Raw genomic sequence first — 24,542 nt, 5'->3', positions numbered from 1 at the left:
GTAACTCACAAACTAACTTTCTACTCCGTGGTCTTCCACCTGTTCCGGTCTTGGAACGTAACCCCCGCGATAGACATGGGACCGCTAAACTACGTTTCGCTACTCGCGTATCCTTGCTCAAATACACAGTCGATACACACGTTATTTGTGTACAGTTTGAGGTAATTGTCGCATACTTTTCTGCATGACTAAAGAGAGGGTTTAAATAAATGTGAGTTGTTTTTTTTTTACTTTTAAACTAAACTTGGACTAAAGATCCGACCACTGGGCCGAGTTCTCCGTCTCTGATTTTATGAAGGTCAACGGCCTGTGATGTCACTGTTGTGTTGTGTTTAACTTTTTCTTCTCTCAGTCCCATAATCAGGATCCGATCACAGTTTAATCTGCGACTCTGTAGTATTTTTTTTTTTTTCACGGGGCATCTGGGACCGCGGTTCGTGCTTCAACGCACTCTCAACATAAACACAGGGGGACATGGGGAGACAGATGGGAAGTTCAGAGGGGGCCGTATGTTACCTTGACACTCAGCATGTTTTCAAGGAGCACCCTGGGTGTCGTGGACGTACGAGTCATTTTTCAATACGAGACACTTACGCAGCACAGCCGAGGAATGTTTCCTCTTTCAGCGTTTTATTTGACCGCGCGTGAAGCACAGGGGAGGAAACCAGAGGGCAGCGTTCTAACGCTGAGGAAGGAGAACGGGGTTGTTTGGGTTTTTGTTTATTTACCGCAACTAAAATGGATTCCGACAGTTTTGCTCAGTGGGAAGAGAGTGACGTCAGGGAGGTCACGTTTACTGGAAGATGAAGGGACTTTTTATATTTAACAGAAGAAGTGAAGTGAAGAGGTGTCAAACTCGATCACGACAGGGGTGGAATTTAAAACCCAGTTCCGAACAGAACCAACATTTCTAGAACAATCTAGAACTGATGAAGCTTTAACCAGGAATGAGGAATTTGAACAGACTGCGGCAGAATTATTTCTCATTAAAAATATCATCAAAACATTAACATCAAGCAAAATACAACTATTGTAGGATGTGTCTTAAAATAAAATGTGGTTTATGCTAATTTTATATTAGTTTTTTTTATTATTTTTATATTATCAGTTTATGATGCACATATCATGCACAAAGCAAACTCAATGTGCTTCACAATGGTCCAAAAAACAATGGTATTTGTTCCAAAATAAGTTAGTAATACTCACTAAATCGTTCACCGGAGATGTTATTAATCCTGGATTTAATTTCTCAGTTAATTCAATCTGGGTTGAACTTTCACTTGCTGTTAACCAGAAGGTTAATGTAACGACAGTCACGGGAGAAGGGGGGGAGAAAAACGTTTTTTAAATTTCCAGCCTCTTTGTCTGACGGGGCTGCACCCTCCCAGCAGAGGAGACAGGGTGGCAGATAAATGTCTTGTTGTGACCACCCACTGTGGGGCTGGTGATGATAATAATTATCAGGAATGACAAGCACGTTGGCTCCAGAGGTAATGTCAGTGACGATTATTGGTCCTTCATGCGGAAGTTTTAATAAAGCAAAGACCTTTAACGAGGCTCTGCAGTTGTAGTTTATACAATTCCATGGAAGAGTCCAACATCAGCCTAGTGTTCAACTAAACAGGCACAGGTTTCACAAGTGTGAGTAAATTGAAACAAGTACATCATAATATTTTAATATGTGCCGTGGCCCAAAATGGTTGGGACACACTGATCAGTGGGTTTCAAAGTGGGGGCCGCAGTCCCATGGGCCGCTGCTAGGGGGCTCAGGAAATTTTGAGGAAGAAAAAAAATGCAAATTTTCTTGTTTTGTAAATAAGCATTTTATACATAAATACATAAATCGCGATTTTGGTTTTCTTCTCAAGTTTCCGATGGTACCTGAACGCACCTAGTCTTACAGCTGCCATTCTTGCCATAATCTATGTAGACCTGGTATTTTGCACCTATTGTAACGCTGCTCGTACTCTCAAGCTAGCGTGTAGCTAGCTAGCTAGTGGAAATGGACACGTTTTTGACAGGAAATAGAAGGAGCAGATTAGCGCTGTATTATTTTATATTATTTATATTCAGTGGGTATATATTATTTTCTCATGCTAATAAAATGCATAGTGAATCAAAGTAAAAACAAATTGATTGAGTTGATGTTTCTTCACATATTTGGTAGCATTGTGTGCGCGTTTGCAAATGGAATCTTTGGCCAAAAGCTAATGCTGTTTTTGGGGTCCCTGGCAGCCAGTGGCCTGGTTGTTCTAGTGGGTAATAGAAGGATCCGGACCTTGGCAGGAAGTGTGCTGTGTTGAGTGGGCTCCTCAAACTCTATTACTCTCTGGGCACATTAAAAAGTGCAGCCCACACTGTGGTGTTTCAGAGGTGGGCTGAATACCGCATATATCTTATAGATTATTACAGTACTGGGGGGGGAATGTGTATTTTTCTGAGTTTACACACCTGTCTCTGCAGTGCATTTATCCCTGAGTACAGCCCAAATGTAAACATGCTAGTTCACTCTGGCGGAGAGATAACGCTGCCCTGTCTGTCATACGATGCTACAATCGGTTTACAGAAGATTAGCGCACATTCGACGCTCATTTTAGGTTTTAACGCAGAAAATTATCTCGCTCCATGTCAAGTTTCATATATATAAATATGTTTATATACTTAGAATCTTCTAGAATACAATCACATGACGGTAGAGAAGATCTTCTGGAAGGTTCGGCCAAAACCCTGACAACAGGAAGCTGCGTACAGTGTATCTCCTTTCCCCGGGTCTGAATAGTGTAATCAGCGGTGGTGTAATTATCCCGGTTTGATTTTATTAACATCTCCTCTGTGAATGCACCACACGCTGCTTGACGTAATTAGAATCGGCGTGATATGGGTCAGACCGAGCAGCGGTGCCACCGGGTCCTCCGGTTCTCTCTCCCGCTCCCCCTAACGCTCCGAAGTGTGTGACGGACGGAGCCAATGGATAGAACGGATTATTCAAATCAGTGGGTTGACTGTGACGTCATAGGGTGTGTATTTGAGTGGGTGTCGGAGCAGCTGTGATGTCAAAGCCTAGAAGTTTGTTTGGACACTGAATTTAAAAAACAAAGTTTGATGGATTTTTTTTTTAAATGACTTCACCCAGATGTTCGTCTTTACCGCGCTGTGGAAATCTATCTTTGTCCGACAGCACCATCTAGCGTCCGCATGACTAACGTACCCTAAAATATGTATATTTCAGATTTACAAAAATGTCATGTACGCGTCGTGTTTCGAAGTGGTTTATGAATGTATAATGGAAATAAAACAATATTTATATTCAGGTTTTTTTATTCAAAGCAGGTGAAGCAGTGTACAACTGGAAAACAAAGAACAGGAAAACGGAAGACGATACAGCTAGGACAAAAAAAATTAAACAAAATAAAATTAAGAATAAATTACAGTAACAGACCATGTCAAACTGTCATTTTCGTGTAAATAACGTGATTTTCTGTGACATAATCCATGAGTATGAAGAGCTAAAACACATGAAACCACTGATTAAGCAAAACAAAAACACACAGTGAATTTTAATTTGTCATGTGTGTGTTCTTTACTGGCAAAAATCTTGGTTTAACACACGTTTATATACAATATATGGCTGGAATTTGTTTGGTTTTTTTTAAATCATATTTACACCATATTTATGTTTTTAAAAATATTCACATTGTAATACAAAAGCCCAAGAAAAACAAAAACCAAAAACACACCCTGTCTTCTTACATCCAAGTAACTGTAAAAAACCAGAACCACATCAACTGACTGACAAGTTCGTCCCAGAATCACCACATGAACCTCTGCGTGGCCGTGCTGTCCGGCCAGTGGAAAGTCTTGGTGATGAAGATGTAAACGGTGGCTGCGTTCACGGCGCTGTAGAAGAGGAACTCCACCACGAGTCTGTGGAGTGAAGGGAGCGGCATGTGCAGCCGGTACATCAGGTAAGGAACGATAAAGTACCGGAACTCCAGCAGCTTCTGGGGCACCGTGGCGGCCAGGAGACAGGCCCAGAAGGCCAGAGTCCAGAAGAGTGACCGCGGCTTGAAAGAGTCCAGAAAGTTCCACCCGCAGAAAACGTATATCGGGATGACGAGGAATCGAATCAGCTCGTGCCTCCGGTAGAACTTTTTCCACACGTAGAAGTTGAAGTGACGGTTGTCTGCCAGCAGGTACTTATGCACGTAAGTGAATTTCCAAATGAGCAGCACAGAGACAACGGTGACCAGGAGGAAGAGCACCGGCTGCCGTTTCATAGCCTGCAGGAAGCGGAGGACGCGGTGGTAACAGAGTGCGACGGGGGCGGAGAAGAAGAAGGCAAAGCAGAAAAAGTAGAAGAGTTGAGGGAAGTTGAGGCAGGCCTCGTGGTTCGTCCTGTCGCCAACCACAATCCCACCGTTCAGCAGCACAAACAGCAGGAAACCAACGGCGACCACCGCGTAAGGCCACGCCACCAGCAGCACCGCCTTCACGTGACCAGGTGATGTCAGGAACTCCAGCACGCAGAGCGTCACTTTCTTCACGCCGCTGAACGACAGAGGCACCTGGGAGGGCAGAGACTTCTCATCCCTCTTTTTCGTGTGCTCCACCCTCCAGGCGTCGTCCATTTTGGCCGCCACCAGCGTGCCTGCGCAGAAGGCCACCCAGATGATGTTGGTCTGACGGAAAAACACGGAGCAGACACCCAGGAAAGCCGAGGCTTTGTGGCAGCCGTGGAGCGTCATGAGATACGTGAAGAGAATGAAGAAAGTGGATCCAGCGTCAGTGTAGTAGAGGAAGTTAAAGAAATACAGCACCGGGAACGAGGACAGAGACAGAGCTGACAGGATCCGGCGTGAGGCTGATCGTGTCTGGTGGAGAAAACAAAAGTAGAATCAGAGATTTTCCTGTTTATTTGAAATGACTGATAAAAGTCCATGGTTTGTTCTCACCTTCTCTCTGAGGTGAAGCTTACAGATGAGCAGATACAGCAGGTAAAGGTTTCCACAGTTGAAGAGCAGGTTGACGAAGCGCAGCATGGCCGTGGAACACACCACCTCACCTGTGAGGTTGGCCAGCCACACCACAGGCTTGATGACTCCCACAGAGATGAGGTACAGACCTGGGAGTGTGGTGATCATGGGGTCCCACTGCAACAGGAGCAAAATATTTTACACAGGTTAATAAAATTCACCTTATTAATTTAATTTTTTTTAACTTATTTTTAAAAACAATCTGCATAGTGTGGCTCAAACTGAAAAATAACATCTACAAAGCTGTTTCAACAATTCTAGTCACAGTCAACAAAATGAAATGATGAGTACGTTAGATATTTATTATTATTATGTATTTGTATTTGATGAAATTTTATTTCATTATCATTTTAAAGGAAACATACCAAACATAAAGCGTTTGTGTATTTTATTTTATTTTCAAAATCCATCAAGCTGGCCGAATTGAACATGCTATTGGGCCCGTTTTGGCCCACGGGCCGTATGTTTAAAAGCCGTGTTTTAAACCTTTGTTGTTGATGCATCCATTACTACACTTTCATGTGGAAACGGCATTTAAACAGATTATAGTGGGGTTTATACCTAGTTAAACCCACAATACAGCTAACATCGCCAGCTGCGATCATGTGAAAAAGACTAAATCCCCTGACAATGGATGTTAAGCTAACCTTAATCCTCTACTCTACAATGACGGAACCTATTTTTCTTCCTGCGCGAAGACATTTTACCTCGTTAAATTTTCCATTGCAGTATTTTTGGGCTTGCGGCACATGGAAAATCTCGTCCATGTACGGTTCCCTCTGCTCCCGAGTGACTCTGGAGAAAATCAGACACGAAACCAAGAAGTTGATGCTGCACAGAGCTGCGAAGATGTAGCCTTCGAATTTCTCCATCTCTGTCGGTTGGAGTCGACACAGACGGAAATACTTATCCAAAGCTCAGCGTTTTAATGTTGTTTATACTGCATCGCGACAAACATTAGAGTAAAATTCCTGCATATACTATATATACTACTACTACTGCATATATAAGTCAGAGTAAAATTCCTGCATATACTACTACTACTGCATATATAAGTTCGCAGGTTGTACCCTCTGGTGTGTTCTATTGTGAAGCGGAAGAGTCTAGATTTTTTGACAGCTGGATGGTGCGTTTGTGAAAACCGTCCGGAGCGAAACGACGTTTTGAGTATATTTCCTACTAAATATTAAACTGCTAACCTACTGTGTGCAAGTGCTACGTAAATCATCACTGTCACTATTTACATCTACTGAAATATTAATAACAATGTAAATAATAAAATTGTCGGTTTAGTCTTGAATTCTGTGTTTTCTCGCTAGAGCCGGGTAACTTCCGGTGTCACTGTGTTATGATTCCTACGCAGCGCAAACCCCACGTGAAGACCAGCAATATCTTTCTGCCTTAGTATTTATTATATTTTTCTTTCGAGATTTAAACAATGCATTTAACGCAAGAGTTGGAGCTTTTTCCTGACGTCAGAGTGACTCAGCTACTTTTTAAAGAAGTGAAAAATGCTGCAGAACTGAGACAAAGTGCCGTGGACGGGAAAATCAATGGAGCTTTGATCAACCCCACAATGGTATGACATTTAACTTGTTTTTAATTAACGAAATTTCAATTTATTAACGACAGGACGAATTGCTTTGTAATGCATATTTATTATAGCGAACATGACACTCGTGTTTCCGTTTACAGCTCGTAGATCCTTTCCAAGTCCTGGTCGCTGCCAATAAAGCGGTTTGTTTCCAGAAAAATGGAAAAATGAAGACGAGAGCTCTCTCCTCTGAGATTATCTTTAACCTTTCGCCCACTAATAAGGTAAGTACATGAATGAGAGTCAGTAGAGAGTCATTCCTGGGGAATAATGCAGCGTATTAATCTATGCTAATGCGCCACAATATGTTCTGTTTTATCAATGGGAACTATTTAAATGTAAAATTTATTTTAGTTTCTTTCCGTTCCTTTTTCATGGTACAGATCTCAGATGCCTTCAAGAGGTTTGGGATCTCAGACGGTGACGACTGCGTCATGGTTGTCGTGGTTCAAGACAAAAGTGAGACGCCGTGTTTTGACGACATCGTATCCAAAGTGGACGGATGTCAGATTCCTGTGAAGGACATTTCCCTGCTGTCAGATCATATGAAAATCAAAAAGGTAAAATATCTTTATCTTAATCTAGATTAACTAGACTAGGTTAGCATATCATTTTATTATTAATTACCACCACAGTTAAACCTTTGGTGCTGACCTTTTATTTATTTGTCTTCATTTCAGTTGTATAAAGTCACTCCCCAGGAGGAGAAGTGTGGGACTCTTCTGGATGCAGTTGTGTCCAGAATGGCCACCAAAGACGTCTTGTAGTGAAACTGAACCAGGATCTGTGTTTCTTACTGAATAATGGTGTTTGCAGTTTTCCTTTATTCTATAATAATATTCTGTGCTCTATCTTTAGTACTATTTCCTAATATTCCACTAATTTGTACCGCACTCAATCCAAAACTGTATCTATTTTACAAAACAATCTGTTTCATTACACCACTTCATTAAATTACATTATTTTTCTTAAGTCTGTCCTAGAACTTATTTGCATTTCTGCTTCTTTTTTTTTTAGCTCTTTTATCTAACGAGACACTAACACAGAACCGAGAGTTTGGAGGTAGTTTTTATTGCTTCTTAGTCCTTTCAAAATGCAATGTTGACGGTGAATGAAATTTATTGATTGATTTTATAATCAATATTATTATAATAATGGCAGGTAAAAAGAGATAAATAAGGAAATATAAAACCTTTGAGGCTAAATATGGACTCAGTCTCTGAGAACTATTTCCCACGTTCACTGTTGACATTTGAACGTCCTTACAATAGTAAACCTTTAAGTACAGACTAGGAAAGTTGACCTTCAGATGTTCATCAGTCTGGGATGTTGGCGAGCTCGTCCTTCCCGATGTTTCCTCCGCTGAGAATGCACACATCGGTCTTTCCCTCCATTTCTTGAATCTTCTCGTTAACGATGGCAGCGAAGGCAGCAGCGCCTGAAGGCTCCACTACCAGCCCTGACCTGTAGAGGGCAGACACTGCTGCCTTGATCTCCTCATCACTCACCAGGACGATGCCTTCCACGTATCGCTGGCACAACTCGAAGGGCAGCCGGCCTGGAAATAAAGTACAATATTTAATGAAACTTTGAGAAATTTGTCAGTGAAACTTTTACTCTTCGCTCAAACACATCCACGTCTTGACCTGCTGTAAATGTTAATGTTGTCATTGTGGTATTTACATTCTAGGTTTACAACAGTAACTAATTATTATTATTATTATTGTTATGGGGCAATGGGGAGAAACATTTTTTCCAGTACCTGCGAATGGTGGTGCAAGGCCCGAGGCCACGCTCCTGGTCTCCATGCCCACTGGGGTCTTCTCGATGAAGCTCTTGTACATGGTGCAAGCTGCATTTTCAAAGAAAAAGACAAATCTTACAGCAACAAATCCACAGACTGGGAATTTGTCAATTTAAAAAAAACAACAAAGTAGCTGTAGGTGAATTCTCACCTCCTTCTGGTTCCACACCGTAGATCCTGGTCTGGTCGCAGCCTGACAGTTTAATGGCTGCAGCTACACCAGCCAGCAGCCCCCCTCCACCACAGCAAACCACAACAACATCTGGGTTAGGGGTCACTTCCAGCACCTCAAAACCAAGACTGGACACACAGGTTTATAATTACACAAATAATGGGTCAATGTTGAGGTTTAATGACGACAAAAAAAAAAAAATTCTGTACCTGGCATGTCCTGCGATCAGGTCCAGGTCATCGTACGAGTGCAAGAATGTCATGTTGTTGTCCTGAACACATCGGTTGACAACATTCATCAGATTGGCCGTCGGAACTCGCTCGACCTCCACTTCAAAACTCTGAGATCAAGAACAACTCTCTTAGATTAATATATAAAAACACAAAATGTAATAATTTTAATTAATATTTACACTTTACACAAAAATGCTACTTTATATCACAGTTGCAGTTGATTAAGTACTACATCGTTGTGATTTGTATTTTTTTTTGCAGTCTCAGCTGTGTCTATTTTATGTCCGTATTTCAGCCCAAATACTGTTGACCTCTGACCTGTATGAGGATGGATCTGGACAGTGGAGCGGTTTCAGGCATCACCACTTTGCCCTTTGACCCATAGTGTTTTGATGCATATGCAAAAGACTTCCCGTAATTTCCTGCAGACATGGTGACAAAGTGACCGCCCGCGGGTCTCCTGGCGAACTGATTAGCAACTCCTCGGATCTTAAACGACCCTGTTTAACACACACACACACACACACACGTCTGTTATGGCCACGCAGAACCATAAAAAATATTCCTGTGCGACCCTGTGACGCTGGAGTGAACAGAGTTCCCACCAGTTGTCTGCATGTTTTCCAGCTTGATGTGGATGTTGCAGTTGATGTTGAGCGGTAGGCTGGTCTGACACCAGGGGATCATGGGAGTTTTGATGACACCTAGTGGGCTGCTCATCACTGTCTCTCTGGCTTCTCTCAGCAGATCCAGGGTGACGGCGTCTGCAGACACTTCAGCCATCTATTAAAAAAAAAGAAAAAAGAATCCAGATAAAACTCTTCTTTACGGATAGGAAAAATAAATAAATAAATAAATGTTTCTGGTGCGCGCGTGAAAGTTTCATATTTTCTTGTCCCCCATGTCCCTTCAGGGGCTCCATAGAAAACTGTACATAGCACTACTGTAGATAATTATAGCTGAGCTTCAGCTAAGACGAACGTACGAGTGCACTATTTATTTTAGAAAATACAGAACACGTTTTATTACAATTTAAAACAAATAAAATATTTTTCAACTAACCTTGTGGAACTATTGGACGTTTCGTTCACGCAAAGACCAGATCACAACTCTGCCGTGTTGACAACGGCGTTACACGACTTGTCCCTCCCGTTCGGATTTTTGGTTCCGTTTTGCCGCCGTGTTTCCAGAGGGACGCTTTTATGAAACGGACAGTAAACATGGCGGCGCTGGTGTCATCTGGACATGGCACAGTATTAACTTTTACCTCTGCACACGTGTGAACGTGGACATTTTAACTACTTTTAGTATGGGTATTGCGAGGCACGTGGTGTGCGCCGTGTCCGGCGGCGTGGACAGTTCTGTCGCTGCGCTGTTATTGAAAAGAAGAGGTGAGAAACACGGACACACGCGCACTGTCAAACTTTCACCACCAGGGGCGAATTATTTAGAACAAGACAAAAGAGAAATAGAAATTTAAATTATAATTTATGAAAGTCGACACACGACATGTTTTAATATATTTGAACAAACTCTGTCTTTTCCTATTTTAACGTGTATTAACTTGAATATTGCAAAGAAGTGAAAAGAGTAGACAGATTAACTTAAGGTAATTGCATGAATATATGCAAACAAATATATACAAAAAATTATACATTTTAATAATACTATACAAAATATTGTGTAATTATGCTGCCTCTCAGAAAAAGAGGCGGGAGAGTCTGACTCCTGGTTCCCTGTGAAAACTATTTCTTGTGGTGCACTGCAGTGTCCCCTGGTGGTGACTGAAGACACTCCACCCTAAAAAGTAAAACTACATTCTGTTGTAGGTTAACAAAGACATTTCCTACTTTTTTTTTTCCTACAGGTTTTAAGGTAACAGGGGTTTTTATGAAGAACTGGGACTCACTGGACGAACAAGGGGTCTGCACTACAGACAAGGACTGTGAGGACGCATATAAAGTGTGTAAAACTCTGGATATTCCCTTTCATCAAGTATCTTATGTCAAGGAGTACTGGCATGAAGTTTTCAGGTATTTCAGTCACTTTTAGTTACACTAACTGTCAGACAGATTCATGTTTCCTTCATTCTGTTCCGATTTTTCTCATTTTTGTTTTTATTTGCAGTTACCTGTTGAAGGAGTATGAAAAAGGCAGGACCCCGAACCCTGACATTCTGTGCAACAAACACATCAAGTTCAACCACTTCCACAGATACGCCATCAACACTCTGGGTAAGTTGTTGTCATCATGGTCAAAACAGATAATACTTCAGTAAACTGCGCTCCACATGTGCAGTCATGTGACCACAAGGTTGAAACAGGATGATCCAACTCAGATGTTTTTAATTGCTGCATTTTATTTGAACTCTTTGAACTGTAGTAGCTATAATTATTATCGGTAGACAATTACTAGACATTTCAGGTGACCCCATTTGATTTTCATGTGAACCCATGAGGGGTCCTGACCTTAAGGTTGAAAAACACTGACTTAGAAAAACATGGTAAGTAGCTCTTTAGGATAAAATCTCACTTAAAAAAACATTGTAAGTAGCTCTTTAGGATAAAATCTCAATTAATATGTTTTTTTTTTTTATTATTTTAAATATACTTTAGGTGCAGATGCGATCGCTACAGGCCACTACGCCAGGACGTCGCAGGAAGACGAGGACGTGTTCCAGCAGGCCCCCGCAGCTCCGCCCACCACGCTCTTCAGAAATCGGTTTGAGAGCAGAAATGGTAAATGAATTAAACTGACTTTGAAGCTCGTGGTCGTCCAGGATTCTGATCTGGTTCACGTGTTCTTCCTGGACCAGACGTGAAGTTACTTCAGGGAGCAGACCTCCTCAAGGACCAAACCTTCTTCCTCAGTCAGATCTCCCAGGATGCTTTGCGAAAAACCTTGTTCCCGTTGGCTGGGCTCACGAAGGATTTTGTTAAGAAGATGGCTGCGGAAGCAGGACTTCACCACGTTCTGCAGAGGAAAGAGGTTCTCAGTCTGCAGCCGTCGCGTCTTCTGTCTTATGTTTTCACAGCGACGACAGGTCAAATGGATTTTAACTTGTTTTTGTGTTTTTTCAGAGCATGGGTATTTGCTTCATCGGTGAAAGAAACTTTGAAGATTTTATTTTAGAAGTAAGAAAATCATAATTTAATTTTTAATTTGTCAATTTCCTGAGTCTCTGTCTGTGTTGTTGGTGATAAATCAACACGCTGATATTTTTTTTTACTTTGTTTCCAGTACCAGAACCGAAACCAGGAAACTTTGTCTCCATTGAGGACGAGACAGTGAAGGGAAAACACAAAGGTACTGTTTGTTAGAGAGTTTTTGTATTGATTTGTTTACTCTGGTTTATTCCTTGTGTGTGACAGAGTAAGATAAAATTGGAACGTTTTATGTCATTTGTGATCCAGTTGCCGGCCAAATTGGATGGTTCAGTGGGCCGTGTTTGGCCTGCGAGCCGCGGGTTGATAATCAGTGTGTTAAAGTGTAGAGAGAACAAAAGAGAAAAAAAAAACATACAGAGTTCTTCACTTCCTGCTGGCGTCACGTCGTCTGTCGTGTCTCCGCAGGTTGGTTCACCATGACTCTGGGTCAGCGGGCCAGGATTGGTGGACAGAAGGACGCCTGGTTTGTGGTGGACAAAGACGTGTCCACAGGAGACGTGTTTGTGGTGAGAAGATCTCGCCGTGATGTCATCGTTATTTTTACAGATTCTTTTTTTTTTGGCTTGCTTATTTTCACCTTCTCTTCCAGGCTCCAAGAACCAACCACCCCGCTCTGTTCCGTGACACGCTGAGGACGGACCGCTTCCATTGGTTGACAGTGGACCCGCCTCCTGAACTCGCCAGGACCCAGATGATGAATTGTCATTTTCGCTTCATGCATAGAATGCCACTGGGTACGAGATTGAGTTATTATGGAAGGGTGGCCAACCACTGGGTCGTGGACCTGTAGCAGACCGTGGGTCATTTGGTACAGGACCGTACAGAAAGAATAAAAGTTTTTTGTTAATGTTAATCAGGATGTTACTTTATTTTGTAAAACGATGTGATTTTGTTCTTTGACGTTTTAAATAGTACTTTAAAACGGTGACTTACTTTGGTTCTTGTACTTCCCAGTTCCCTGCACGGTGACTCTGAACCTGGACGGCTCAGTGTGGATCTCACTGTCGCAGACGGTCAGAGCTCTGACACCTGGACAGGTGAGAAGAAGAACCAACGTTACATACTCTTTCTTTCTCTGTTGGACTAAAATAGGTCATGACCTTTGACTCTTTGACCTCTCCTTCAGTTCGCCGTGCTCTACAGAGGTGACGAATGTCTGGGCAGCGGGAAGATCATTCAGCTGGGGCCCAGCGAGTACACAGTCCAGCGGGGACGAGAGCGGCTAACGGCGGCAGCGCAGCAGAACCAGAAACCGACCACAGAACCGACCGGCTGAGGATGACATCACAGCGCCGCCCCCGGTGGGTTTGCAGTCTGTCGTCTGCGTATGTTAGGTCGAGCAACACCATCAGTGGGACAGAGGAGTCGCTCTGACCCGTGTGGGCCACATTTGGGTTGGTGTTCATGTTTTCAGACGTGTCTATGACATGACTTCTGGGCCTTGTCGTTCTGTTGGGTTTTACTCGCTGTTCTGGAAAATAAATTAAATGAATGGAGGAGTTTTAAACATGGAAAAAAAACAAGATCTGAATCAGGAAATCCTGAATCTGCATTTTTAGCTCATTCCAGATATTTTATGTTTTCTTCTTTGAAACATATAATTCGTTCCATAAATTTTAGACCAGACAGAAAAACACTGTCACATAATTTCACCGGTGTTTTTGTGATTCTGCTCGGCAACAATTAAGAATTTCTTCATCCTATGAACCAGTGTTTACAAATTTTTGTTTTGGTTCCATAAATTTTAGATCAGACAGAAAAACACTGTCAAATAATTTCACCGGTGATTTCGTGATTCTGCTCAGCAACAGTTAAGAATTTCTTCTTCCTATGAACCAGTGTTTACAAATTTTTTTAAACCACGGTTCATATTCTATGTAAAAAACCAACAGTTCACCATCAAACATTTGTGTCACAAAAGAAGTCGATGTGATGAGATATAATCATATAATGAGTTGATTTACTCTAGCGTTAAACCTGGGCCTATTTAGTTGAACACAACACTGATATTGAAGAAAAACACGAAGATCTTCAACAGCGCTGTCTGTCTGCCATCTGCTGCCACCTAGTGGAAGTGAAATTGAGTAATTCTCCACAGTATCTCACAGGGTCTTTTACAGACCAAGGCCCCCTACTGGTGCAAAAGTATGATGTTATTTTGCGTTTAGTACCTGTATTGAAATATTATGAAGGTTCATATATTTATATAAAATATAGACAAAACTGTCTCATCAATCAAAACTCCATGACCCTTCCCTGGCCCATTTGGGGGGTCTGCAACCCTCTGGTTGAAGACCATTGGCTTGATTGAACCTTGTGTTCTCATCAATCAAAACCCCATGACCCTTCTCCAGTCCCTTTGGGGGTCTGCAACCCTCTGGTTGACGACCATTGGCTTGATTGAACCTTGTGTTCATCAGAACTGCTTCTTCTCCAGGATAAAACCTTCAGGTTTCATGAAATACCTCAACTTTTCTTCGTGTGTTTAACTAAACTAATCTACAGGATGTTAAATCCTACATGATGTTTGATGAAAGTCGTGAAGAAAAGATCATGTTTGTCATTTCTCAAAGTTGTCTTTGAAGTAAAAAATAACAAACACTTTATGTTGAGTTTAATGTGCCGGAGTCTGTGTCGGAAGTCATTGGAGCTGGTGAACATATGACCACACGAGGGCGCTCTCCTACAGGTTTTAACCTCCAGGATGAACCTGTTGCTGTTCAGTCAGTGTTGTAACAGTGAAGTTGACTTTTAATGACAGGTTTTATACAACTTTACTGTTTTGTTTTGTTTTTTATAGCAGAGTTCGTTTATTTTTTCCTGCCTGGGATTTTATCCTCGCTTTTCAAAAATTCTGGAGTTTCATATTTTGGACTGATTTCTATGTCTGTCCCAGCATTTAGGAGAATTTATCGTAGCCTTAAAAAAAAAACAACTTCGTTTGCCAAAAAAGAGAGAGCAAAATAACAAATATAAATCGGTCGTGAGAACCAGCTTCTTTTGCAAATGACTAAAACCATCAGTTATTTATTACTATTTCAAGCTCCAAATCTTTCCATAGAAACTTGACAAATAATAAAAATGATTAACTTTTTCAACAATATAAAACAATAAAAATCGATGACAGATTAGTTTTAGGAAAAATGGTCCAAACATTTGGAACAGTGAAAAAATAGTCAATGACGTAAACAAAATAAAGGAGTTATATTTTGTTTTACACTTTTTAAATACATTTTTATATATTGCAAATGTACATATATTTATATTTATGATAGAAGTACATACAAAGAAATATTTGTGATTATATTTTAAACATCATGTACATATATTTATGATAGGAGAAGTACATATAATGAAATATTTGTGATTATATTTTAAACATCCCAGTATTTAGTGCTGAGACTAAAATAATTAAATTATGTTTTATGTTTGTTTTAGGAGAGTTCTTCACGTTAATCCAGTTTTTAAATCGTGGATTTTTACTTTATTTATTAAATGTTTTTCATTAAATGTTTTTCAGGACAGGGCGACACTGTACCTGATGTTTAAAAGTTTCTCAACTCTGTCTCCCATTGTAATAACAATGCACTTGTGCGCACTGGGCCACTTCCTAAATCTCCATGAGAAAAAGAATAAAGAAGACCTCCTCACCCTCGCACACCCCCGGCCCTCCCGTGAAAGCGTCCCGAGAGGGGGGGGGGCACAGCAGGTTTATGGTAATAAGGCTCCGAGGAGGAGGAAAAAAGGAGGAGGAGGAGGAGGTGAAGGAGGAGGAGATCCACGGAGCCATTTTGTACTCATTTTAAACGCAGAGTGCTTTAACGCAGCCGCTGCGCGTCTTGGACACAGTGAGACTATGGAGACACGGAGACTTTTTCCACGCTGAAACTTCACCATGAGGGAGAGAAGCGGGACGCGGTGCTGGCAGAGGGAGAGTTAATGCTGCCGTGGACGAGTTTCGCAGAAGTTGAGTGGAATTTTGGAACCCTTTTGGAGAGCATGGAGCTCCCGATGTGTTGGATCTGTGTGTGTCTCCTCAGCCTGCCGCTTGTTGGATGTTTGGAGATGCACCTCTGGGAGGCTCTACAGCCCGGCGCCGTGTTGGCCAACCTGTCAATGGGACCCGGCTGGAGGTACACGATCGACAGGACTTTTTATCCTAAATATACGCAAAACCTCCTCCAAATTGGGGAGCGGGACGGGACGATCCGCCTGTCCACAGACGTGGAGTGCGCGCACATAGCCAGGAACCCTGCGCGTGTTCGCTTCCGAGCAGGTTCTTCAACGACCGAGGACGCAGTTCGGACACAGTTTGTTGTGGTTGTCCACGGACGCCACTGTGACGTTAGCAGTAAAAGACTGAGACAGTACAGGAGACGGAACGTTTCGGCTGAGCCTGACATTCGAATTGAACACATTTACAGACTGCAAACAACTTCCTGCCTGCCCGCAGGTAAGCTGCTATCGAATGTGCCAGAACTTTTGCCCGCGCTCACGCGTGGCACCCCTTTCCTGGACACTGTTTGTGCGGGGGACGGTTTGTCTGCGGTGTTCCGACGAGGACGTTTGTCCCTGGCGTCTGACTCGTGTCCTGACAACTGGGACCGACCCAGTGTCCACCTGGACTGTGCGCTGCGGAGCTCCTCCGGCAGCTCGCTCTCCGTGCAGCTGGCTGTGACGCTCGTCAAAGTGGCCGAACTACATGGATCCTTATCACCGAGAGTCCAGAAAAGGTCCGCGGCGTTGAGCCGCAGGGGGAAGCGACAGGCGAACGCGTCTCCACAGTTCCAGCTCCCCAACTATCAGGTGTCCGTGCCCGAGAATGAGCCCGCGGGGACGCGCGTTATCACCCTCAAAGCGACTGACCCGGATGATGGAGAGGCCGGGAGGCTGGAGTACAGCATGGAGGCCCTGTTCGACAGCAGGTCCAATGATTTCTTCTTCATTGACTCCCAGACTGGCAGCATAACAACAGTCCAGCCGTTGGACAGAGAGGTCAAAGACACGCATGTTTTCAAAGTGACCGTGATAGACAACGGCAGTCCAAAAAGATCTGCAAATTCCTACCTGACCGTCACGGTCAGTGACACCAACGACCACAACCCAGTGTTTGAGCAAAACGAATACCGCGTTAGCATCCGCGAGAACGTGGAGGTGGGATTTGAAGTGATGACAATCCGGGCCACGGACGGAGACGCGCCCTCTAACGCCAACATGATTTATAAAATTGTCAACAACGATGGCATTAACTCCGTGTTTGAAATCGACCCCCGCAACGGTCTGGTGAGGATCAGGGAGCGGCCCGACAGAGAGACCAGGGCCCAGTACCAGCTGATCGTTGAGGCCAACGACCAGGGAAAGGACCCGGGCCCCCGCAGTGCCACGGCCACCGTGCACATCACAGTGGAGGATGAGAATGACAACTACCCACAATTCAGTCAAAAGAGGTACGTCGTACAGGTTCCAGAGAACGTGGCGGTCAACGCCAAGGTCATCCAGGTGGAGGCGACGGACAAAGACGAGGGGAACAATGCCAAAGTCCAATACAGCATCATCAGTGGAAACGTTAAAGGTCAGTTTTACATTCACTCTCCCACTGGTGTCATCGACGTCATCAACCCTCTGGACTATGAGATAATTCGGGAATATAACCTGAGAATTAAGGCTCAGGACGGAGGCCGGCCTCCGCTGATCAATAGCACTGGCATGGTGGTGGTGCAGGTGGTGGATGTCAACGACAACGCCCCCATGTTTGTCAGTACGCCCTTCCAAGCAACGGTGCTGGAGAATGTGGCCATCGGTTACTCTGTGATCCACATCCAAGCCATCGACGGCGATTCTGGAGAAAACGCCCGTTTGGAGTACCGCCTGACTGACACCACGCCCGGTTTTCCCTTCACCATCAACAACAGCACGGGGTGGGTCACCGTGAGCGAGGAGCTGGACAGAGAAACCACGGAATTCTACACCTTTGGGGTGGAGGCGAGAGACCACGGGGTACCGGTGATGTCGTCGTCTGCCAGCGTTAGCATCACGGTGCTGGACGTGAACGACAATGTGCCCACGTTCACGGAGAAGGTCTACTCACTTAAAGTTAACGAAGACGCCGTGGTGGGCACCAGTGTGTTGACCATGACGGCCGTGGACAGGGACGTCAACAGCGTGGTTACCTACCAGATCTCCAGCGGTAACACCCGGAACAGATTCGCCATCACTAGCCAAAGCGGCGGCGGTCTCATCACCTTAGCCCTCCCTTTGGACTACAAACAGGAACGCCAGTATGTCCTCACCGTCACCGCCAGTGATGGAACGCGCTACGACACAGCCCAGGTGTTCATCAACGTCACGGACGCCAACACGCACCGGCCCGTTTTCCAAAGTGCCAACTATCAGGTGATGCTCAGCGAAGGAAAACCGGTGGGCACCCAGGTGATGGTGATCAGCGCCACAGATGAGGACACCGGGGAGAACGCTCGCATCACGTACGTGATGGAAGACAACGTTCCTCAGTTCAAGATCGACCCCGACACTGGTGCCATCACCACTCGGATGGAGATTGACTACGAAGACCAGGCCTCCTACACGTTAGCCATTATCGCTAGAGACAACGGCATCCCTCAAAAGTCTGACACCACCTACGTGGAGATTATCGTCTCGGATGCTAACGACAACGCTCCTCAGTTCCTCAGAGACATGTACCAGGGGAGTGTGTTTGAAGACGCACCGGTCTACACCAGTGTCCTCCAGATTTCTGCTTCAGACAGGGACTCGGGGCCAAACGGCAGGTTGAGCTACACGTTTGTAGGCGGCGATGACGGAGAAGGGGATTTCTTCATAGAACCGTACTCTGGCATCATCAGAACTGCCCGCAAACTGGACCGGGAGAACGTCCCCGTGTACAACCTGAAGGCGTTCGCCGTAGATAAAGGAGTTCCTCCGCTGAAAGCGTCGGTTCCCATTCACGTGGTGGTGCAGGACATCAACGACAACGCCCCCGTCTTTGAGAAGGATGAGCTCTTTATCGACGTGAAGGAGAACAGCCCGGTGGGTTCTGTGGTCACCCGCATCACCGCCGTGGACCCCGACGAGGGCACCAACGCTCAGATCATGTATCAGATCGTGGAAGGCAACGTCCCTGAGGTTTTCCAGCTGGACATCTTCAACGGCGACCTCACTGCACTCACAGACCTGGATTATGAAACCAAAACAGAGTACGTCATCGTGGTCCAGGCGACCTCGGCGCCCCTGGTGAGCCGGGCCACGGTTCACATCCGCCTGGTGGACATGAACGACAACGTGCCCGTGCTGCAGAACTTTGAGATTATCTTCAACAACTACGTCACCAACAAGTCCAACAGTTTCCCTTCAGGAATAATAGGAAAAGTACCGGCTCACGACCCGGACGTTACGGATAAGCTACGGTATAAGTTCGAGTCTGGAAACGAGCTGAAGCTGCTGCTGCTGAATGAGGAGACGGGGGATCTGAGGCTGAGCCGAGACCTGGACAACGACAGGCCCCTGGAGGCTCCGATGACCATCTCCGTCTCAGGTAAAGTCACAGTCTTCTTTTTTTTTTCTTCTTCTTCTCTGATTTAACTGAATCGTCTTCTCCATCAGCTGTAACCTGTCGCCACATGCAAACGTCACACAAAACACTTTTAAATGGTTGGTGTCACATGTGTTGCTGAATCACGAGGTGCGATGTAGCGTTTAACTGACGAGTCAGCGTGGAACAGTCACAGGTGACAGGTCTGGGTTGTCCTGTTGACGCTGTTGTGCTGGGCGGCTGTTTGCCTCAGGCCGTGTGTTGGATCCAGTTGTTCTGCTTTTTCACTGTTTGAGTGGTAAATGAATTGTGTGCAGGCTGTTGGTCTGGGTAATAAAATAAAAATAAAAAAACGGCCGTATTAGCAGGGCGCCCTCATCACTGAGAGGCTTTGTTGTTGCAGATATGTGGGTTCCTGCAGGAACTCACACGTGCACGGGGTTTTGGAGGTTGGTGTTGGTGCACGGCAGGGAGGCTGTTGCACATCTTGAGGCAATATGTTAACTATGAAAAATTTTATCAGTTTTCAAATTCATCCATCTGCTGCAGTTTGAAACAGAGGAAATGTTTTAGATGCTGGATCAAAAAAAGGGAAATGGGTTTTGCTGGTCGATGCCCCGAGGGCGTGCACGAGGAATTTGCATTAAGTCCTTGTTTTTCCAACTACAGAGGCAGACTTTGTTCTTTTAAGTTAACGATTAGTCAATGCAAACACTCGGGAATTTCACCTTCAACTGGTGAGGAAGGAGACACACAAATAACACACACACACACACATTCACATCATCAGGGTTTTTTGGAAGCAGGTAACCGACCTGGTCCAATCAGATTCACTGACAGAGTGACTGACATTTGACTTAATGACAGCTGCTTGTTCAGATCTGTCCTTTTTCCTTTGTCTCTTTATCTCTCTCTCTATCTTTTTCATTTTTGAAAAATGTCTTTCTCTGCTTCTTAAATTCTTTTTTTTCAATTGTCCTACTTTTTGTTTTTATTCCTTATCTTTTTTTTTCTTGCTTTCCCACAAAGCTTTTCTTTTTTTTTCAATTTTGTTTCTTTCATGTCACCTGTCTTAACTCTCTGTTCATGAAAGGAAAAAACTCTGATTCCTTTGTCTTTCTTTCTATGGAAAAATGTTGTTTCTTTTTTAATTTTAACTTTTTTGTTTTTCCTTTCTTCCTTTATCCCCTTCTTAATCTAAGAAAACGTTCTCTTCTATATATTTTTTTTGCTTTTTTTCCTTCTTTCTTTCTGCTTTTTCATTCTTTTTTTTCCTTTAAAAATTCTACAATTTCCCTTTTTTTCTGCTTCTTTACATCATAAATTCTTGTTTCTTTCAATCCTTAATTTTTAAATTTTTTTCCCCACTCTGACAGTCATCAGTTCACATCATTAAATCCATTGGTTGAACTTCTACTAAAGGACTCGTGCCTGTCTTTCCAGTCATGAGAAGGTCAAACTGTTCTTCTCTCTTGTAGACCCCAGACCACTCAGACTGAAAATTTTTGTTTCTTTTTTAATTTTAACTTTTTTGTTTTTCCTTTCTTCCTTTATCCCCTTCTTAATCTAAGAAAACGTTCTCTTCTATATATTTTTTTTGCTTTTTTTCCTTCTTTCTTTCTGCTTTTTCATTCTTTTTTTTCCTTTAAAAATTCTACAATTTCCCTTTTTTTCTGCTTCTTTACATCATAAATTCTTGTTTCTTTCAATCCTTAATTTTTAAATTTTTTTCCCCACTCTGACAGTCATCAGTTCACATCATTAAATCCATTGGTTGAACTTCTACTAAAGGACTCGTGCCTGTCTTTCCAGTCATGAGAAGGTCAAACTGTTCTTCTCTCTTGTAGACCCCAGACCACTCAGACTGTCTGAAGAACAGCTGACTGGGCTCACAGTTTCCCTGACAACTGTGACCTCATGGTGGTCCTAAAAAAGAGAGTGGGGGTCGGGGGGTTAAACAGTTTCATTGATTGTAGCATTTTCTCTCTCTGTGAGAGACACACACATACAGTAAATGTAAGCACACGCCATTGACCGACGCACCCAAAAACCTCCGGTGCCTCACAAGTGTCCCTGATGTCAAGTGTTAGGTAACCATTATGGCTCATGTCTTGACCTTTTAACCCCGTGTTGACGGGTGTGGAAGGCCCGGAGGGACTGGTGAACAAACAGCACCCTTTACCAGCACGGGGAGACAAGAGCCCGTCTGTGCGTCCTTCTCTCCTAAATTTGATTACTGCGGCTTCCACCGCGAGAACGCAGTCCACCTAGTGTGTTCGTCTGACCCTTTTCACCGTCTGATGAAGAGGGTGAGGAAGAGGGTGAGGGTTAGCACTTGAAGCCTTCACACCAAACTGGGACAGAGTATAATTTATACTCGGTCTATCATTTAGGTCATTTTGTTTTGTTTGTTTGGTTTTAAATACGTGAGACTAGTGTTCTCAATATGTGGCCCGGGGACCTCTTTATGACCTCCGGGTTCACTGCATGCGTTTCCCCCTTTGTCAGCAGGGGTTGTCTCCAGTGTCCCCCAGTGACCTTTTGACATGATGAAGTATTGATTGAATTTATTGACAGTGTTGGATCAGTTCAACACAGTGACAGCTTTTAACTGTCTGAACTGGAAATGAGAAAAAAAAACAGCAAAAAAACATCAAAAACTTTTATTTGAAGAGAAATGACTACGAAGATAAATGTAAAATTCCTTTGATTGAAATGATTACACTAAGAGACGCTGTCAGAGTCAATCAAGTACATCCATCCATCTATCTATCCTTTCTTCCTTCTTCCCATCCATCTGTTCATCCATCCATCCTTTCTTCCTTCCTTTCATCCATCCATTTATCAATCCTTCCATCCTTTGTTCCATCCATTCATCAATTCATCCATCCTTTTTTCCATCAATTCATCCTTTCTTCCTTCTGTCCATCCATCATTCATCAATCCATCCATCCTTTCTTCCTTCTTTCCATCCATCCATCCATTCACCCATCATCCTTTCTTCCTTCCTTTCATCCATCATCCATTTATCAATCCTTCTACCCTTTGTTCCATTCATTCATCAATTCATCCATTCTCCCTTCCATCTATCCAACCATTCATCCATCCTTTCTTCCTTCTTTCCATCCATCCATCCTTTCTTCCTTCTTTCCATCCATCCATCTACCCGTCCTTTATTTAATCCATCCATCCATCCATCCATCCATCCACAAACCCATCATACACTGGTGCTACAGTACTTCCACACAGACTACAGTTCCTACTACAGATATGCTGTAACACGATCATTTTCTCTCAGCTTTATCTTCCACTGTAAAAGCTTAAGGTGAAAAACCTGCCGCTGTGTTTTTCTGACTCCGGACCTGCTGCTAATCAGGGTTAATCTCTGAACCCCAGCGTTTCGTGAACAGGTGCTTTCATTCTGGCGAGCAGAAGGCCTGAGAATGTTTCTCAAGCCCTGGGCTGAAACACAAGAACGCCCTGATAACTCCTGAGATACACTCACTTAACACACTCTGCTAGCCACAACACTGTTCCGTCTGTCCCCGCTCGCCCACCCCCCCTCCCACTTGTGGGCATGTGCGGTGGACGATAGCTGTGCGGTCGGGTATCTGGGGGCTATGTTTTCTCACTGTAAGAGCCCTTATCTGCGCTTGTTGGATTTCACTTAAAACCTTTGGAGTTTTTCAGTCTGTTTTTTTTCTCTTCTAAAAGATGAGTATCTGTCAACTTCTTTGGACTGTCCTGAGTAGCAGAGAGTCAGAGCGCTGCGGTGTATCAGGGTGCCCACACCCCTACTGCCCCCCCCGACCCCGTCACTGCCTGAGCCAGTGTTTACAGCTAGCACGTACCAGTTGACCTGCGCGGTGTCAGAGTTAAAGTTAATTGAAAACTTCTGAAGAGGTGATAAATTTTTATTTTTTTTAAAAGAGGGAAGTGAGGATTTTAATCATACCTGAGGTGACCTTTGACCTCTGACATAAGCAGTCGGGACATAAATCTATATTGAGCTGAAGGGACTCCTGCACTTCAGGGTGGTGGCCATCGGTAAAGTGCTGATTTTCAGAGACAATAAAAGAGGGCAGTATATCACATGTGACAGACATTTGCCACTGGAGGGTGTCAGGGAAGAAAACCAAAGTGCCTCTATATATATTTATATATGTATATATATATTTAGGTGTAGATATATGTATATATATTTATATATGTATATCTATATTTATGCATTAATATATGTATATAATCTATGTCTATATATATTTATGCATGAATATATGTACATATATTTATATATGTATATATATATATATATATAAATATATATATATATATATATAAATATATATATATATATATAAATATATATATATATATATATTTATGTGCATGTACGTATATATGTGTGTCTTAATACATACAGTATGTACATACATATCTATATAATACAGAACGAATGGATTCTGTTTTCTGTTTCCTGTAATGCTTAAGAAATTACCCAACATGCACCTGATACGCTGTATTTTTTTGGTGGTATATTGAGAAATCAATTCAGATATTTTCTATTCTTCAGCCCTGAAAAAATGAAAACATGTATAAACTGGCTATAAGTCGAGCGACGCTTCATCAGTCACTGATGCAGCCGGAGCAGATTCACTCTAACGATTAAGAATGATTGATGCTAAATAATTTCAATAATTTCTTTTCCTTCTTGGCTCTGATCTTCCTCCCTGCCCTGGGTGAGCGGAACGACATGCTGCTACACGCAGTCGTACCCCTTTAAAAAAAAAAGTCCTCACACCTTGCCCTCGCCCCTGCTCCCACCCCCCGCGGGGCTTTTGCTGAGGGGTTTTTAATCTGCTCGGAGGAGCTGCCTCTCTCAGCTCTTGAACATGTCTTTCTTTCATTCTTTTTAGGTCTACTTAATTACGTTTCTACAGTGACACAAAGACGTTAGCTTAGCTCTGATGAAATGCACTCAGCCGTTGTATGG

The 24,542-nt window shown here is 43.3% G+C and overlaps 5 protein-coding genes across 8 annotated transcripts in view; 3 read left to right on the top strand and 2 right to left on the bottom strand.

Annotated features, from left to right (window-relative positions):
- Positions 1-3,300: 3,300 nt before the first annotated feature.
- Positions 3,301-6,174, bottom strand: alg10 (ALG10 alpha-1,2-mannosyltransferase). The gene is made up of 4 exons (XM_008315913.3): positions 6,046-6,174; positions 5,741-5,991; positions 4,953-5,150; positions 3,301-4,871 (listed from the first exon to the last, which is right to left on the bottom strand). Exons 2-4 carry the CDS (start codon positions 5,903-5,905, stop codon positions 3,810-3,812), a joined length of 1,425 nt encoding a protein of 474 aa, XP_008314135.1. The 5' UTR covers positions 5,906-5,991; positions 6,046-6,174; the 3' UTR covers positions 3,301-3,809.
- A 171-nt stretch (positions 6,175-6,345) lies between these two features.
- On the top strand, positions 6,346-7,562 carry tprkb (Tp53rk binding protein). Its single transcript, XM_017034676.2, has 4 exons — positions 6,346-6,612; positions 6,729-6,851; positions 7,011-7,187; positions 7,308-7,562. Exons 1-4 carry the CDS (start codon positions 6,472-6,474, stop codon positions 7,392-7,394), a joined length of 528 nt encoding a protein of 175 aa, XP_016890165.1. The 5' UTR covers positions 6,346-6,471; the 3' UTR covers positions 7,395-7,562.
- Positions 7,004-10,038, bottom strand: srr (serine racemase). Of its 2 annotated transcripts, XM_017034675.2 has the most exons (8): positions 9,899-10,038; positions 9,442-9,619; positions 9,155-9,336; positions 8,813-8,943; positions 8,583-8,731; positions 8,390-8,479; positions 7,931-8,185; positions 7,004-7,140 (listed from the first exon to the last, which is right to left on the bottom strand). In XM_017034675.2, exons 2-7 carry the CDS (start codon positions 9,617-9,619, stop codon positions 7,944-7,946), a joined length of 972 nt encoding a protein of 323 aa, XP_016890164.1. In that variant the 5' UTR covers positions 9,899-10,038; the 3' UTR covers positions 7,004-7,140; positions 7,931-7,943. The 2 variants fall into 2 exon arrangements, with proteins under 2 accessions (XP_016890164.1, XP_008314139.1); XM_008315917.3 differs by lacking the exon at positions 7,004-7,140 and having other exon boundaries at positions 7,683-8,185.
- Positions 10,039-10,096: 58 nt separating this feature from the next.
- Positions 10,097-13,683, top strand: trmu (tRNA 5-methylaminomethyl-2-thiouridylate methyltransferase). The gene is given in 11 exon segments (XM_008315916.3): positions 10,097-10,227; positions 10,704-10,869; positions 10,964-11,070; positions 11,452-11,574; positions 11,652-11,824; positions 11,917-12,013; positions 12,083-12,142; positions 12,409-12,509; positions 12,593-12,737; positions 12,958-13,040; positions 13,130-13,683. Coding segments are annotated over 11 exon segments (1,287 nt in total). The 5' UTR covers positions 10,097-10,145; the 3' UTR covers positions 13,280-13,683.
- A 1,876-nt stretch (positions 13,684-15,559) lies between these two features.
- celsr1a (cadherin EGF LAG seven-pass G-type receptor 1a) overlaps positions 15,560-24,542 on the top strand; it is a 79,643-nt gene continuing 70,660 nt past the window's right edge. For all 3 annotated transcript variants that reach the window (XM_017034619.2, XM_008315919.3, XM_008315918.3), the window contains exon 1: positions 15,560-19,552. In XM_017034619.2, the coding sequence (XP_016890108.1) occupies positions 15,943-19,552 (3,610 nt within the window). In that variant the 5' untranslated portion in view covers positions 15,560-15,942. The remainder of the gene's footprint in view (positions 19,553-24,542) is intronic.

The sequence above is a fragment of the Cynoglossus semilaevis genome, chromosome 8 (genome assembly GCF_000523025.1).
Source record: "Cynoglossus semilaevis isolate Cse_v1.0 chromosome 8, Cse_v1.0, whole genome shotgun sequence".
NCBI lineage: Eukaryota > Metazoa > Chordata > Actinopteri > Pleuronectiformes > Cynoglossidae > Cynoglossus > Cynoglossus semilaevis.
This window is presented reverse-complemented; position numbering and strand designations above follow the sequence as displayed.